General features: G+C 43.7%; 1 protein-coding gene across 9 annotated transcripts in view; it reads right to left on the bottom strand.

The window, feature by feature from the left end:
- The window catches only part of RAP1A (RAP1A, member of RAS oncogene family), a 39,053-nt gene that overhangs the window by 3,507 nt on the left and 20,255 nt on the right, over positions 1–15,291 (bottom strand). For 5 of the 9 annotated variants that reach the window (XM_062013704.1, XM_062013705.1, XM_062013706.1 and 2 more), the window contains 5 exons: positions 13,654–13,684; positions 10,053–10,121; positions 8,508–8,564; positions 7,104–7,244; positions 2,071–2,214 (listed from right to left, as the gene is read on the bottom strand). In XM_062013704.1, coding sequence (XP_061869688.1) covers positions 2,071–2,214; positions 7,104–7,244; positions 8,508–8,564; positions 10,053–10,121; positions 13,654–13,684 — 442 coding nt within the window. Of the gene's footprint in view, positions 1–2,070; positions 2,215–7,103; positions 7,245–8,507; positions 8,565–10,052; positions 10,122–13,600; positions 13,685–15,291 lie in introns of all 9 variants that reach the window. The other 4 variants (XM_062013700.1, XM_062013699.1, XM_062013701.1 and 1 more) reach the window with 1 other exon arrangement.

The following is a 15,291-nucleotide window of genomic DNA, read 5'->3' as shown; positions in this document are numbered from 1 at the left end:
TTGTACTCTCCAGTGGACCCAGGTAAGAGGTTCAAAAGTGTATAGTTGAGATATACAGGAAAAGTTGCTGTAGGAGACACCAGTAAGTGGCATCTTCTATGCTGATGCAAAACAGGTTTGGGTATTTAAGCCTTTATAAACAAGAGCCAAGATGATTTGGATGTGGTTATGGTGTGCAGGAGTCTGAATTGAAGCCACCAATCATCTCTGCTCTGGCAAATGAGACCCTTGAGTGTTTTGAGGCAGATCCCTCTCACCATCCCAGGGCTAAGGTAGGGGAAGAAAATCTCTCTGAAAATAATCCTTAAAGTTAAATAAATCACTTAAGTGCTGGTGAGGACAGAAGTGTGCAGGAAAGCTTCAGGAATGCCACCATCCCTAAGAAAAGTCAGTGTGGTGCAACAGCATCACCCAGGCCACCAGAAAAAACATCTGAGTGCTGCTACTGAGACTCACTGTCCCCTGCATGAAAAGCTTAGTAACGATGTGAAAGGTTCGTTTCATCTCTAGCAAATGCACATAGACATTTATCACACTTCAGCCAAGATTTTAACACACTTAGAAAGTCCAAAAGTAGCTAAAAAAATCCCCAAACCCAGAATCATGCAATGGGCTCTGCAGCCTACAAGCCAGAAGAACAAATCACCAGGCCACCAAGTTACTGGATTCACGGCGTTTCGTCTCTTTGATTTCCTCAAGCTTTCATAACAAGACAATAGAAACTGGCAGAAATCCAGGAAATTCAGATCACAATAAAACCAGAAACTAATCTTCTAGATAATAACTTGCTTTTCTGTGATCTGAGCCTCACTGGAGGCAGCAGACAGGACAGGGAAATACAGAGACACGGGATTCACATGGTAAGGATGACTGTATGTAAACCATGGGTGTGCATTTGCCCCAGGACAGATCCTCCTGGAGAACCCCCTTTCCTGCACAGCTCTCAGGCACCATTGGCTAATGAAAGGTCAGTCTCTGCCACAAGCTATGGAAATACAAATAGACCACAATTTGTTGTGCTCCCTGGTGAGCTGTTCAATGGCTGAGACACAAGTTTCTTCATCCTAAGTTTTACTACAGCACAGGCACACACACAACAAAAATCCCTTCTGGCAGAAATCTAGCTCAGCAAGCTATATTTACCAGGTCAGATTAGTGCACACTACAGCAAGGCTAATCCCAGCCACAGAAGCTGCAGTTCCTGCAGCCTGGAGCTCCTTTCCCTCTCAGGCAGGTGGATGCAGCTCTGCGCACGTCACACGAGCTGCCAAACTCATGCTGGGTCCAGTCCAACATCCTACTGCTCCTGCTTATCACACAGCCTCCTCAACAGGCCCAGTTATCTCCTGGCACCAAACCAGCTATGCTCAATGGGGTCACCTTAGCTTTTGTGGCTGGAAACCTGGCCTCTGTCACAGGCAGATAATTCAACAGCAGAGAATGAAAGTGTGGTGCCTGATGTCAAGCAGAGCTCCCTCAGCAGGCAGCAGCCAAGGGCACACCAGTTGCAAAGGGGGTTTTCTCATTGAGACAGAGAGAACTGCTCAGACAAATGTGTGTTGGGACAGAGGCTCAGTAAGTTGGTGTTTTACCAGAGGAGGCCTGTGATGGGATGTCTGCTTGAGCAGCCAGACGTAGCAGGAATGTGAAAAGCAAATACTTTCAACCCCAACAGCTGACACTGCAGCAGGACTTGCAGTGCAACAGGCACAAGCCACCTTCTGAGCAGCAGCACCACTTATCTTCAAACAGTGTACTTCCAGATAAAGTTCATCTAAGCTAAGAGCCATTCAGTTCCCTTGGCTTGCTCAGGACCCTCTACTACTCATGTCCTCTGACACTGGCTTTAGAAACTACCTACCTTAGAGAAGTCCTCCACCTAATACAGAGAAATAGGAGCAGATCTCCTTACTACAAACAGAAAGCAGTAGCTAAATGCTCTGCATTATGAGCCTTTCTTAGGCTGAGCTTTCAGAATCATCCTGAACCTTCCCAATTGAGAAATACAGGAAGGACTGCATTCTGGTTTCATGCTGAAGCAGGAAAGACAAGGGGACAGCTGAGAGTTACCTCATTAACGTTGATTTTAGACTTTGCAGATGATTCTAGAAAGGCACAGTTACACCACTGTCTTGCTAAGTTTTGACCCTGTTCTTTGCCGACTACACGCTCTTCCTCCAGGTCACATTTATTGCCAACCAGAATCATTGGAACCTGGAGAGGAGACAAACAAGAACAAGAGATGCATCAGCAACTTAACATACAACGTGGACTGCAATGCTCTGGCTTACAAAGGCATGGGAGAGAAGGCAAAAAAGACAATATACAGTATGAAACCCAGTAAAAATCAGCAGTCCAGCAGAGCTGAGAGGCCAGACTGGAACTGAGATGCCTGCTGGGGGTGGGTTGAATAAAGTCAATATAGACAATATAGAATATAGACAACCTGCTTCATCAAGACTCAAACACATGGGTGACACCATTAAAACCAAACAGTAATGTCATGGTACAATCTGAAGTTGGTAAACATTTCTTTTCTGGTATCTACATTCAACACCATTTACTACTGAGCCACATTTCAGGACTTTCATGTGACAGTAGGCTCAGCTGCCTGCCAACTTAGCCTAACCTAGACAACAGAATAGATAGCATGTGTTTGAAGACACACGTGGTATGTTTCAGCCCCTTTGACCTATCTTGTCAGCCTGTTGTCAAGCCACACAACAATAAAGGGAAGCACCTTTGAAAAGCACTGCCCTGGATATGGAATAGTCCTGTGCAGCCAAGTATTCCCACAGCACAAGAGCACCTACCTTTCTCATCTCAATCCAATACCATGCTACTGACCTGCTCTGCATGCACAGAGAGAAGAGGATGTTCCCTACAAAAGGCACTAACACTGCACTTGATATTTACTAGCTTAGGGTAACTAAAAATTCCAGCTAGCAGCTCAGCTCTTGAAAGGACATCACTTCCAATAAATAATCTCATGTAATATTAAAGCAAACATTTGATACATGCTCAAAAGATTCATCCTACACCCGTGACGCAAACACAGGCAAATCATTTGTGTAAGACAATGATGAAAGGGCATCTGCCCCTCTCCTTAAGCTGTTGGCTTTCTAAAGTGTCTGGGTGAGTCACCTTCTCTCTTCCTCAGGAGGAATAAAGTGCCTTGGGGAAACCATATTCCTTGTGACATTTCCTACATAAACCCAGAGGAATTAAATACTGGAGGAAAGTGACCTTGGCTGCAGTAAATGTTACCATTGTGTCTGTGTGAGGCTGCAGGGACAGGAAGGTCCCTGGGATTGCCCTGAGACCTGGGACATGGGTGAACAGAAAGGACGGAGTCTCCTGCTCAGCTGCAGTTGTATTTGCTTGGTGTAGTGTGGAGAGTAAAGTGCAGTCTGCAGTTACAAATCCACTTGAATCAAAAGTATCAGAGTAAGCACTGGTGAGTGTAAGCAGCAGGAGGCTTGCTCTCAGATATGTTTAGATACTGAGTTAAAACTCTTTCAGGAGAAAGAAACTGAGCCAAAAGACAGATTAAAACCAGTACTAAGACGACTTAGAAATAATGTCCTGATACAGAACCTCAGAAGGCTTTCTCTGCTTTTCAGCATAGCTGCAGCCCACCAAGATGTCACAAATAGGTAGAAAAAGACCTTAAGCAAGCAAAACACACCCAAAGCACCCCAAAAACCTCCATAACCACTCAAACCAGAGCCCAGTGTCTGTGGCTGTTGCTCTGCAGGACCCTTCCCACACAGTCCCACACCACACACCTCCCCAGCCTTAGCCCCCACCTTTTCCCAGCCAGTACGGAGACAGAAACGCAGCTCAGGACTTCCTACACCTGAGAACTGTGGGTTCAAGATGAAACAGCCAGAGTCAGAGGTGGAGCCAGAGGCCAGCAGGCTGCGGGGGCCTCGCTGCAGTGCTCCGCATGCACACGGCAGCCGCTGCATCCTGTTTCCCTTCCGCTGTGTCGGAGTACAAAACCCCCTAAAGAACAGCTGATAATGGGTGTGCACCCTGCTCAGTTTCCTGCAGCATGTAATCCTCTGAACAGAAAATGAGTACTTTCCAGATGGAAAATAAATCACTATCCACTTCCTTTGGCAATTCACAACACACACACACACACAACGTTTTTAATCTACTACAATGGCAATATTTGTGGTCTCTTCCCGATTTGACTACACTCAAGGTTCATTTTGTATCTAAAACTCTCAGCCAGACTGATTAGAAAAGGATCACATTTTTATTTTTAAGAGCCAGAAACCTGAAGCCACAATACAGATGAGGCATATCCAAAAAAAGCTTGTTGTTTCACATCAAAGCCCAACGGGATGTTTACAGCTCTGTCGGCTTAATCTCATTCTTTACAGTTTTCTAGGCAGTTAAACTTTCTCATGCTGAAACAGGATAATGTGTTTTGAACATGCTTAGCAAAAAAGAAGGGAAAGTATATCAAGATGTGAAATAATAGGGGGGAAAAGACATATTAGAAGGGTAAACAGTATGGGTTTGAAAGACATGAAAGTGTTGATAAGGTCATTTCAAAAGTTAGTGATTGTTTATCATGGAGACAAAACTGGAGTTTGAGGAAAACCCACCTTTTGGTCAGTGACTATTTCATGTAGAACACATTTAAGCTGTTAGGTACACACAATTTAATGGTTTAGTGTTAGGATTTGAAGAGACACATTTTGAAACTAAATACAGGAAGGCGTGCATTTCCCTGACTCAGCAGAACACGGCTTAAATGTTCAAACGGTTCTCAAGCTTAGATTCAACAAGTGACAACCCCCTGAGACAAAAGAAATAAATGCATTTTAATAATTAAATCAAATCACTGAAGTAAAAAGGAAAGCAAAAGTCTCTATTGTCCGAGGAACCTGACCAGCTTACAGTGCAAATTCCCTGCAGTGGGTGCAGCTGAGCGAAGCGCTGGGCTCCCAGAGGCTGACCAAGGGCTCGTGTTACTGGGGATTTATGCAAGCATAATCCCTACCTAAATGAAAATCACTTTTGCATAACTAGGAAGTTCAGCTTGTTAAACCAAGGAGAGAACCAAAGCCATTCAAAACAAGGTAATGGGGGACGGGACAACTAAGATCCAAGAGGAGAAAGCAGCCCCTGGGATCCTGGCTGCTCTGCTTGTTGCTCAAACTGCATTTTCCCCAATGGCTATTTACATACAAAAGCTCATGGTTTACCCAGGGTTTGGCACAAACACCTGTGCCAGCCCTGCTCTCCCATCCCCACACCTATGTCAGGGTCAGGGCTGCGAGCAAGAGGCAGGATCCGAAAGCCATCGACATCAAAGGCAGTGGCTACATTTAAACTGTCCACTGAAAAAAACCAGGCAATCTTTCTCACACTCCTCAGGGCAAACCCTTGAATCTGTTACCACCTAGCAGGCAAAAAAAACCCAAATCATCATTTCAAACTTCTTTTGGAGGCAGCCTGCACAGAAACAGTGTTCCCACACGTTTCTGCTAGTCACACGGCTACCACCAACTTCACCTACATCACAGGTTTAGCCATTAAAAGCCCACTGAGGAGTTCCAGTTACAGGAGCTGGGGCTTGAACTGGAAATATGGTAATATTCTTCTGTCAAACGGGGCTGGATGTAAACTACCTTAATGGGATTCTTCCTTATTTTCATATGGGATTTAAACACCACAATTACAACCTTGCCTCACCAGCTAAGACTGTTCCACAGTCTTTCAATGATTTAATACATTCAACTGTGCAATCTCCTCTGGGTTTCAGATTTTACCAAATGACAGAAGGAACAAAGCAAGCTGTTGTGCATGTGCAGGCCTGGGACTGTGAGAGTGGTCTGCAGAGTGCCAGAGCCATGCAGCAGCACGGCACAGCAGCACAGCAGAGCTGAACCCTCCCGCTCGCACCCGAGTGTCACGGAGCAACAGACTCCAGCCACAGACCCTGCAATATCCCCCTTCACTTCAGAAAGGCATAAGCACATGTTCATATGATCACCTAAAAGCCCAACAAAGTTTTGGGTCTGATGGATTGGAGACAGAGCTCACAAATCAGACTGCATAGCTGCAGTGAGGGTACCTCTGCTCCATGCAGCAAGATCCAGGGCTGCTTCATCACTCAAATAGCTCCTGCAGCCAGAGCAGAGGTGACTGAACAGGCTCCCCAGCTCCTCTTACACAGAGAAATGAAAATGAAGGAACATCTAGCAATTAAAAAAAAAAGGCTATTAATACTAACACCACTTGAATTGCACAGTTGGTGAATAAGCTGAACTTGTCCTTTCTATTTGCAGTTCAACTTGGATTATGACCATCCGCATGCAAACGGCGCAGAGGGCACAGCGTATGGCACTGCCTGCTCCAGGGCTCAACAGACTTCACAGGTGACCTTCAGGGAAACTCACAGCTCTGGACTTCAATTTCCCCTTCAATCATTTGGGAAAAAGCAGTAGAATCAGAGAATTGTTTGGTTGGAAAAGCCCTTGAAGCTGCTGCTGTCCCAGCCCCCCCATCACCCTGCCCAGCCCAGCACTAACCCCTGGCCCTCAGCACCTCAGCTCAACACCTTTGGGATCCCTCCAGGGCTGGGCACTCCCCCAGCTCCCTGGGCAGCCTGGCACAGGGGCTGACAACCCTCTCAGGGAAAAAATTCTTCCTAATATCCAGTCAATGTCAGTCTCCATTATAAGGCAGCTGCACATCTACAAAGAACATCACTACTGGTGAGTTTATTTTTCGTTAACTTTGAGGGAACTGAAGTACTGCTAAAGCACTGAAAGGAGAAACTGCAAATTCTGGAAAGGAGCTAAAGAGAGGGGGGGAAAAAATAAAGTTGTCTTCAATCAACTCCCACCATTTCCAAAGACCATGAGACTTCCAGTACACATGAAAATATGGTGTCGTTATGTCCCTTAGCAGGTGTTGGACCTCCAATAACACTGAAAATAACAATATGAAGGAAACCTTCCACACAAAATGTTGCTATCCAGCAAAGAAGAGCCTCAGAAAGAAATCTTGCCCACATATACCTGGTTGTTTACTTACAAACACATTTTAACCACTTGCAGGAGAAAGACACTACTTACATCTTCAGTGTCCTTAACCCGTAAAATCTGTTCCCGCAGGTCCTGTAGGTCATTAAATGTGGACTGTGCTGTTATAGAATATACTAGTGCAAACCCTTGACCATTCTTCATATAGAGATCCCTCATTGCTGTAAATTGCTCCTGTAATCAAACATGTAAAAAAGTAATTAGCTAGTGAGTGCAGCTAATGAACGTTTACAAAGGAATACTTCTATTGTAATGGAGAAGAGTGTGGTGCTGTGCAGCAGCCATTTCCATTTTTACCCCTTACAGAAATCCACTGAAGCATGCAAATTGAATAAAAGCATTAACACATCTCTTTCCCTTTGTTGTTCTTTTACCCTGATAGAGAAAAAGGCTTCTTGAAAAAAGGGGAAAAAGATCAAGAACAATAAAAATGTATCTGCAGACGGACTGTTGTGCGCCCCAAACCATAATTCAAGGTGTTAAGATTTGTCTGACATTTTTAATGATCTTTCAGGCATTTTCTGACACTGTTAAGCACTAATCTGCCATCAGACCAACTCCCCACACAGCAGATATGGACTGGAAATTCATTTTCTCCTCTAACACGGTTCTGAAACGGGCCGAGGTGTCACCCCCTCACAATTTATTGTGAGCACAATGTGTTGGAAGGCACTGCTTCATCACCTCTGAACATACATAGTTATATAGTAATCATCTCTAGCATGAAAATGGCTTAAAGGTTCAATGCAATGAAATGCAAGAGCAAGCTGGAAAATCTGTACCAGATCAGAGCTGCCTTTGTCCACGCCTGTGAAAGGGAGCTTTACCAGAACTGTGTAACAATGATTCCTGCTTCCACGCCTCTGCGTTGCTGGTGATAATTTTCTAAGCTTCCTAAATAAAACTAACTTTTAGGAAGCATGTCCTCCCCCTGTGATGTGCACTCAACCATTACAAGGTCTGTTTACTGAGTGACAGGACTTTGCACAGCAAAAGGGAGCTGTGCTACTGCACGGTCCCACTGCTCTCGAGCTGGAGGGACAACACTGGCCTTCCAAAGCACAAGGAGGCAGGGTAGAGGAGTACTCCTTGACAAGTATAAAATCTTTAGTGATTCATCCTCCCTGTGAGGACAGGTGATCCCTGTGCATTGTATGGAAGTATGTTGATAGCAGAATGATGATGGCCAGAGGTGAGTGGCACAGGATGCACCAACCTTTGTATCCCAGCACTGGGGTCACAAAGCAGCTGGCAGGGCTGCAGAAGGCTCCGTCCCCACGCTGGGGTTTGGGTTATTTAACAAGATGGTTCCATTTAAATGATTGCTGTTTGTACTTGGGCAGGATCATTCCATCAGTGTTTAAGTTCTGTTGTTAAGATCACATGTCATTCTTAACAAAGAAACTCCACGTCAATTTGAAAAAGAACGATACTCACTGTCCCTGCTGTGTCGAGGATTTCAAGCATACACTGTTGACAGTCTACTTCCACTTGCTGAGGGGAAAAGGGAAGAGACAAACACAATTAGAATGTCTGAACTGAGACAGGGAAGAGGAATCTCAGCTTACTTTTTACTTCTGCCACAAAGACCTCCATAAGCAAGGCAGCCACCTGCACTGCCCCAGTGCTAAGAGGCATGGCTAATAGGTGATTAATGACACCCTAAGCCAGGCTCTTTGGGTCAGCTCACATGCTCCAGGACACTGTTGATTATAAAGGCAGCTCATTGTAAACACCTCAAGTGACATAAAGTCCACCCTTACAAATCAAAGCACCTTAAACATCAATTTTCCTTTGCTGCTGGGAGAAGACTGTCAGGAAGAAACCAAAAAGCAATCTATGTCTTGATCCTCATGGCTGGGCTTAGCAAGTCTTTTACTCGTGAAGAAATGTCTCAGACCCAAGGAGGGTAATTCCAGGGAAGTCAAATAAATTTAACAGCAATCTCATTTAGGTTTTGGTGCCTTTAATTACAGTAGCACTTATGCTAATCTGTAAAACAATGGGTGACTTGACATGGATGGAGTGAAGAAAGCAGCTCTGTTGACAGAATTACATAACAGGACAGCATCAGGGATCCTGACAAGGACTTTTGCTCAGCACTTACAAGCCTGCATCCAAAACAGCCATAAAGAATTTTATATGCCTTCAAACCAAGCAGAAGGCACTTGAACTAAATGGCAAAACAATTCTTCCTAAAAGAAAACAACAAAAGGCAACTGCCACACTGCAGTGATATAACTTACTGTGGCAAATATGTCTATGTCCTCTGTAACAACTACAGATAGCACACATACAGCAAGTAGTCACAACTTCACATTTTGAAGTAATAATTACATGTCAAATTACAGCAAACAGCTCTGAATCACAGTCTGACCCTCATTTGGTTGGGCTGTTGCCATCCCTGAGCATCCATTGGAGGCACTGGCAGGGGGATGGGCAGTACACTCGCCTGCCAGCCACCACATATCCCACTGCAAATTGGTGATGGTTCAGGAAAATACACCTGATAGTAGTAACCTCTAATGAAGAAACAGGCAAACAGTAGAGAGCTGCAGCCTTAACCTGCCTCAGCTTGAGTCATTGGAGATTTCAAACAAAAGCTCTTGCTTATATGGAGTAATAACTGTTTAATCCTCCTGTTAAATAGAACTAAATTAGGGAGTGGTCCAATTAACAGCAAAATTTGTCACTCCTCAATAATTCAGCTTTATAGTAGATGATACAATTTGTCTGATTGCTTTCAGAGGCCAGAAGCTGGTGAAGAACTCTGTAAAGCCAAAGGAAACTCTGCATGAAGCCACCTCTAAGACTGATGCTTTTCCTTTTTCCTGCTACAGTTTGATGCAGCCAAAAAACCTCCTCAGAAAAGACCCTTTCTCATTCTGATAAGCTTTTGGTGCACCAAAAGCTTATCAGAAGCTCCATGAGAAAGAAGCTCCATGAGACATGAAACCAAGGGAAAAAATGATGTTATTTTACCTTTCTGTATGAATCTTCTATTGTTGGGTCATATTTTTCAACAAAAATTCCCTGAACAAACTGCACAGTCTGGGGAGAGAAGAAAGAAGGAAAAAATTCAATGAACTGAAGACAACAAGTGATGTTCACCAAGGAGCAACCTTATGAAAAAGTAACAACACAGAAACTACTCAACAGTGCTGTTAAAACTCGAGAGTGGGGAGCAGAGACACACATCCATTTTCTTCTTTTTTAAAACAAAATTTGCATACTTTGTTGGTTTAAGAATCAATTTATTCAAAAGCATGTTTTCAAAGGTTTGTTTCTGAAATGTAAGCTGTTTGCTTGTTTGCTTTTGTTGAAGAAGATGATATCCTCAAAAATGCCTTTCCTTCAGTGCCTGGGACTTCAGAAGAGAAATCACCAAATACAGAACACTTGAAATTGAATCAGAAGAACTGGTAATCTGCACACTGTGGGAAAGTACACTGTGAAAAACTCACATTTCAATTCAAATCATATGAGAGTTACAGTGGAGCTACTCTGGATCACACACCCAGAGCAGCAGGTTAAATCTGGAGTGTCTCCAGACACTCAAGTTTGTATTAAACCATTAAAGGAGGAGACATCAATCATTTTAAAGAGGAAGTATTTCTTCCTCTATATAATTAGACAAAGCAAATCTACTCTAAACACCTCCCATTAAGATGTGGCCCACCTCTGGACATCCAAGCTCTGTACATGGCATGTTTTGGCTCCTGTCAGTCCACAGTTTTACCTCTCCTCTGCAAGACAAAGCCTCCTGCTCCTTCTCACCCCGTGTCCCCACACCCTTACCTACAATAACCTGTGACAGGAGCACCTGGAGGTTCAGTTGATGTAAAACGAGATGGTGTGTTTGTAAAACTAATATCCCAGCACTTAATTTTGTGTCTCTAAAATCAACAAACACAGAAATTGTCCTTCACAACTGAATTTTCTATGAGTTTTTCTCCAAAGTCACTACCTGTTTGGAGAAGCCATGTTTTGTTTGGACAGGAGGCAGAGGTTTTTTCTGCAAGAGGCTTCACATTTGTCACTCAAGTACTTACAGGCTTTCAGAGAAAGGCACATGCCAGACACAGGCAGAACATCTCATTGCAAGCTGAAAACTGAGTAGTTCCTCATAGTTTGCTTTCTTTTAACATAAGAAAAGACTTCTAGTACTACCTCATTTAAAATAAACCTGTTTTAATAATAACATGCCTTTGCTTCTCCAATATTTTCTTGTCACACAGAATGGTTGTCCCAGCCTGTCTTTCAGATAACAGATCTTGGCAAAACCATTGTAATCTACATTAACAGTGGATTTTATTATAGTGTTACACCAGCAGTGGAGTAAGTAACCAAGAGTAAGAATTAAGTAGGCTGCAGTTTATATTTTAGGATTGTTGGCACAGCTGCTAACCAAAGAGAGTCCAAAGCAAGTTGCTGTTTGCTAGAGGGGCCAACATTTGAGCCCTGAAGTCAGTCACATCTGTACTGCTCTATTCTGGGAATCACATTTATGAACCAGCCTGACACACCACTCGTTCAAGAGGCTGACTTTACAAATACAGGACTGCTCTGAAAGGAAATTAACTGAACCCATGTAGTCTCATCTCAAATCGTTTTCTTTCTAACAAATCATTGCTCTCACTTTTCTCTCAAGTGGTGCCTGTGTGTTCACATCCACACCAATTACACACCATCACAGTTACAGTCATGTCCCAATTCATAACCTTACTAGGTAATATTCTTAATCTCTGATGTCCTTTCCTGATTACAGGAAGGAGGAGAAGTCAAGAGAGAAGATACAAATGTGGGGTTGTTCTCGGGTTATGTGTGGATCAACAGCTTTTCTACCTCTCCCTTAGTTTGGGGATTGCACATCCCAATTTTGGCTTCCAGTTGCACGTAGGTCTCTGCACAGCTGGACACTGGTTATATTGTTTTACCCACTGACACTCCAGAAGGTTTTTACCCTCATTAGAAAACTAACAAAGAGGCTGTAAAATAACTGTGCCTTAATAACTGTAAAGGTGTTTTCTGCCATCCTGTTATCATTACCAAAAAGCACCATCAGCATCATATCGGCACAGAAGAGTTAAAACACCAAGGAGGATTTGCAGTGAAACAACATCATATTGTAATTAACACTCAGATTGTGAAAAAAACAGGAGAAAACAAACAGCAGCCTCTTTGTGAGATGGTTTAGTATATACAGTGTGAAGAAATTTCACAGTGATCTTCATATAACTTTAAATCCCACCTTGTAACCCTTCCTCCCAAATGCTCATAAATAAGTGGTCAGTCAACTTGAAAGCTAAACATTATTCACTTCTAGCTGCTAATTGGCACTTATTGTCCCCTGCTATAAACATAATGGATCAAGGTTGCATATGAATTGCAATTTATGCTTGCTTAGCACCTAGGCTGTCAAAAAGAATTTCCTCTTTGTTTATGGACTAAGTCTTCACATTTCAGCTCTCAGAAAGGCCAGTGGTGGATGCTGACTCTGACTTCACATCACAAAACATGAAATTCAAGTCTGTCAGACAGTGAATAATTTTTACACACAGCATAAATATATAAATGCCCTATTTTCCCCTAGTGAGTCTTTCAATGTTACATAATGAACGAAAGATAATCAGGGGGATGCTGGCAGAAAAAGTAACAGAGGCTGCTTAAGTTGCTGTGGGAGAACAGACTGCACCAAAAAAACTTGACACCTACACCTTGTAAAGATTAGGATGACATCTTTGGAAGAGTACAAATCTGATACATAATTGAAGAATCCTTCCTCCTGTTCATCTGGATTCTACGGGTGATTGATCAAGATTAGGAGCAGCCCGGTTCAGCAGAATAAACAAGAAGCAGTGGCTATGACATGAAGGGCTAGCCAGCTATCATCACCTGCTGTGAAAAGGAACAGGGTGTAGTTGCTTGTTTGAGATAGCTTTACACTTGAGCAGTTCTTTGCCTGTCTCCTTGGAGTGAGCTGCTTGACTGATTTCTGATAAATAGGTGACAGAAATCTCTCTTACTATCAACTATGCTATGTAAGCCTCTTGTTAGGAACAACACAAGTACTTAAGGAGTGCAAAGTGTCATCAGTCTCTTTATTCCTCTGCACTGCACATGCTGGAGGTGACCTCTAGTTCTGCCCTCTATTTTCAAGTCCAGGCTGCTCATTCAGGTTCTACCCGGGATGGAAAACACACAGGCTTCAAGGTTTGCAAGCCTGCAACCATCACTAATTCCCTGCCATGGGCAGCAAGACTTGTCTCACTGTTCCAGGGTAGGTCAGGCTTTTAATAGATACAGTCATTTACAATATTGCACCCACGTGGGAAGCAGAAATGAACTATTGTAACAGCAATTACAATATTCACAGATGTTTCAGCAGTGTAAAAGGGGCTCTGTGGATGTCAATAAGCACATTAAAAGCAATACAGATATCCCAGCACATTTCATGAGCTTTGGCTGCAATAACATAGGCCAATTTTGAAGTCTGTGTATCAGTTTCAGAACTGCTTCCCAGAACTCACCAAAGCAGACTTCCCCACACCTCCTGAACCAAGCACCACTAGCTTGTACTCACGCATGGTGTGGTCTGTTCAGAGAGCGACGATCTGGAAAGCAGGAAAGAAGCCAACAGTTAGAAGCATACCTGCACATACAAACTTATGACACTGTCTTCTGAAGGCTGCAACACAATCCCCTTCTCCAAATACTCCTAAGACCAAAGATCTCCTTAGTAGCTATGGGTTTTATTCTTCCACCTGGGCATTCGCGTTTCGGTGGATGCTCTGACAGCCCCAGTTTATATGAGATGCCCAAAGCTGGACTTGTCAGCCTGCTAGTGCTCAGGGAGGAGGAGGAAGAGGATGAAGACACCATGGTACAAAGAGCACAGGATCCCAGCTGCAGCAGGCAGCACGAGCTCTCGCTGCCCATCCTCTGCACTCAGCATTTAACAGCATAAAACAATGGGTATCAGACAAGAAAATGAGATGTGAAAGACGCAAGTAGAGAGGTTTGCTTCTCCCACCCACCCCCAGCAGGGAAGGATTTAGGTCAGTATTTTCTCTCTGGAAAAGGTCAGGCCTAGCTTACGGCTGCCAAGGCAGAACCTCTCTGCTCACCCAGGCAAGGACTCTGCCTTTTTATGGAAATCTTGCAACTCCCTCATCTCACTGCGCAGCACCAGAAAATTTCTCATTCTCATCGAGATTCCCTGACAAATAAGGCAAATGACAAAGCTGGTGATAAACATTTTACACTATGTTTACATTATAAGCCAGGCTGGGCTGTCCCTATCAACAGAGCTCAAGCAAACAATGACCTCAGCAGCTAATTATCTTCCCCCTCTTCCCCCAGCAAGATAGTGCTTTCTTCCCAAGTAAGGCTTCAGAAACACGAGTGCTATGAAGCTGAGCAAGCTGCATTTCTCAAAGGCATTTCAAACTAACGTTGCCACAGGATTTATGGGTTCAGTGCCTACAGTTTAAGGATTGCTTTAAAAATAAAGATGTGTTCTGAGGAGTTTGGTAGAGAAATGCATCACCTTGTCGACTACCGTTAACAACAGTCTGCAAAGACTGTTTTTAGCTTTGGAGCTGGGGACAACTCCCTGCCAATCTGTGTCTCAAATTTATATAATCATTGAATCGGGACAGGGTTGTGGATTTTTTCCCCCCCCATCATTTAAATTCTCAAGGGTAAGCTGCAGAACAGAGAAACAAGAGGAAATCCACATCCTGCTGCACACCCATAGCCAGTCCCTGATGGAGCTGCTTCAGGACTGGCAGCTGAAGCCATTACCTTGGCCCAAACATCTTACTTTCAACCCTCATCTCTAAACCACAGTATGTTTTACAGTCCTAAGTGTGATACAAGTACAGGTTTAAACAAAACATTACAAAAATCCCTCATGCAGCTGGAGAGAGGCACACAAATTCTGCAGCTGGCTTAGCATGACTTTAAGCTCATTTTGAAGTGAGAAGAGAAACACAGGACTGGCCTGCTTGCACTGAGGCTCCCTGCAGTCACGTAGCCAAGCTGCCCTTCCCTTGCTCAAGCCTTGGAGGGGGGAATAAAGCTGAAGCTATCAGCAGCAGCCCATAGTTTTAAACACCTCAGGGTGGTTTGTCTTCAACTGTTGAAGCCCAAATGTGCTGCAGTTGCTTAACTTTGTAGGAATTGTGAAATTAAGTCAAACTGAAAGGGTTTTTCCAGA

Source organism: Colius striatus, chromosome 22 (genome assembly GCF_028858725.1).
Source record: "Colius striatus isolate bColStr4 chromosome 22, bColStr4.1.hap1, whole genome shotgun sequence".
Classification (NCBI taxonomy): Eukaryota; Metazoa; Chordata; class Aves; order Coliiformes; family Coliidae; genus Colius; species Colius striatus.
The sequence above is the reverse complement of the archived record's forward strand: the minus strand, read 5'-3'. Positions and strand labels throughout refer to the sequence as shown.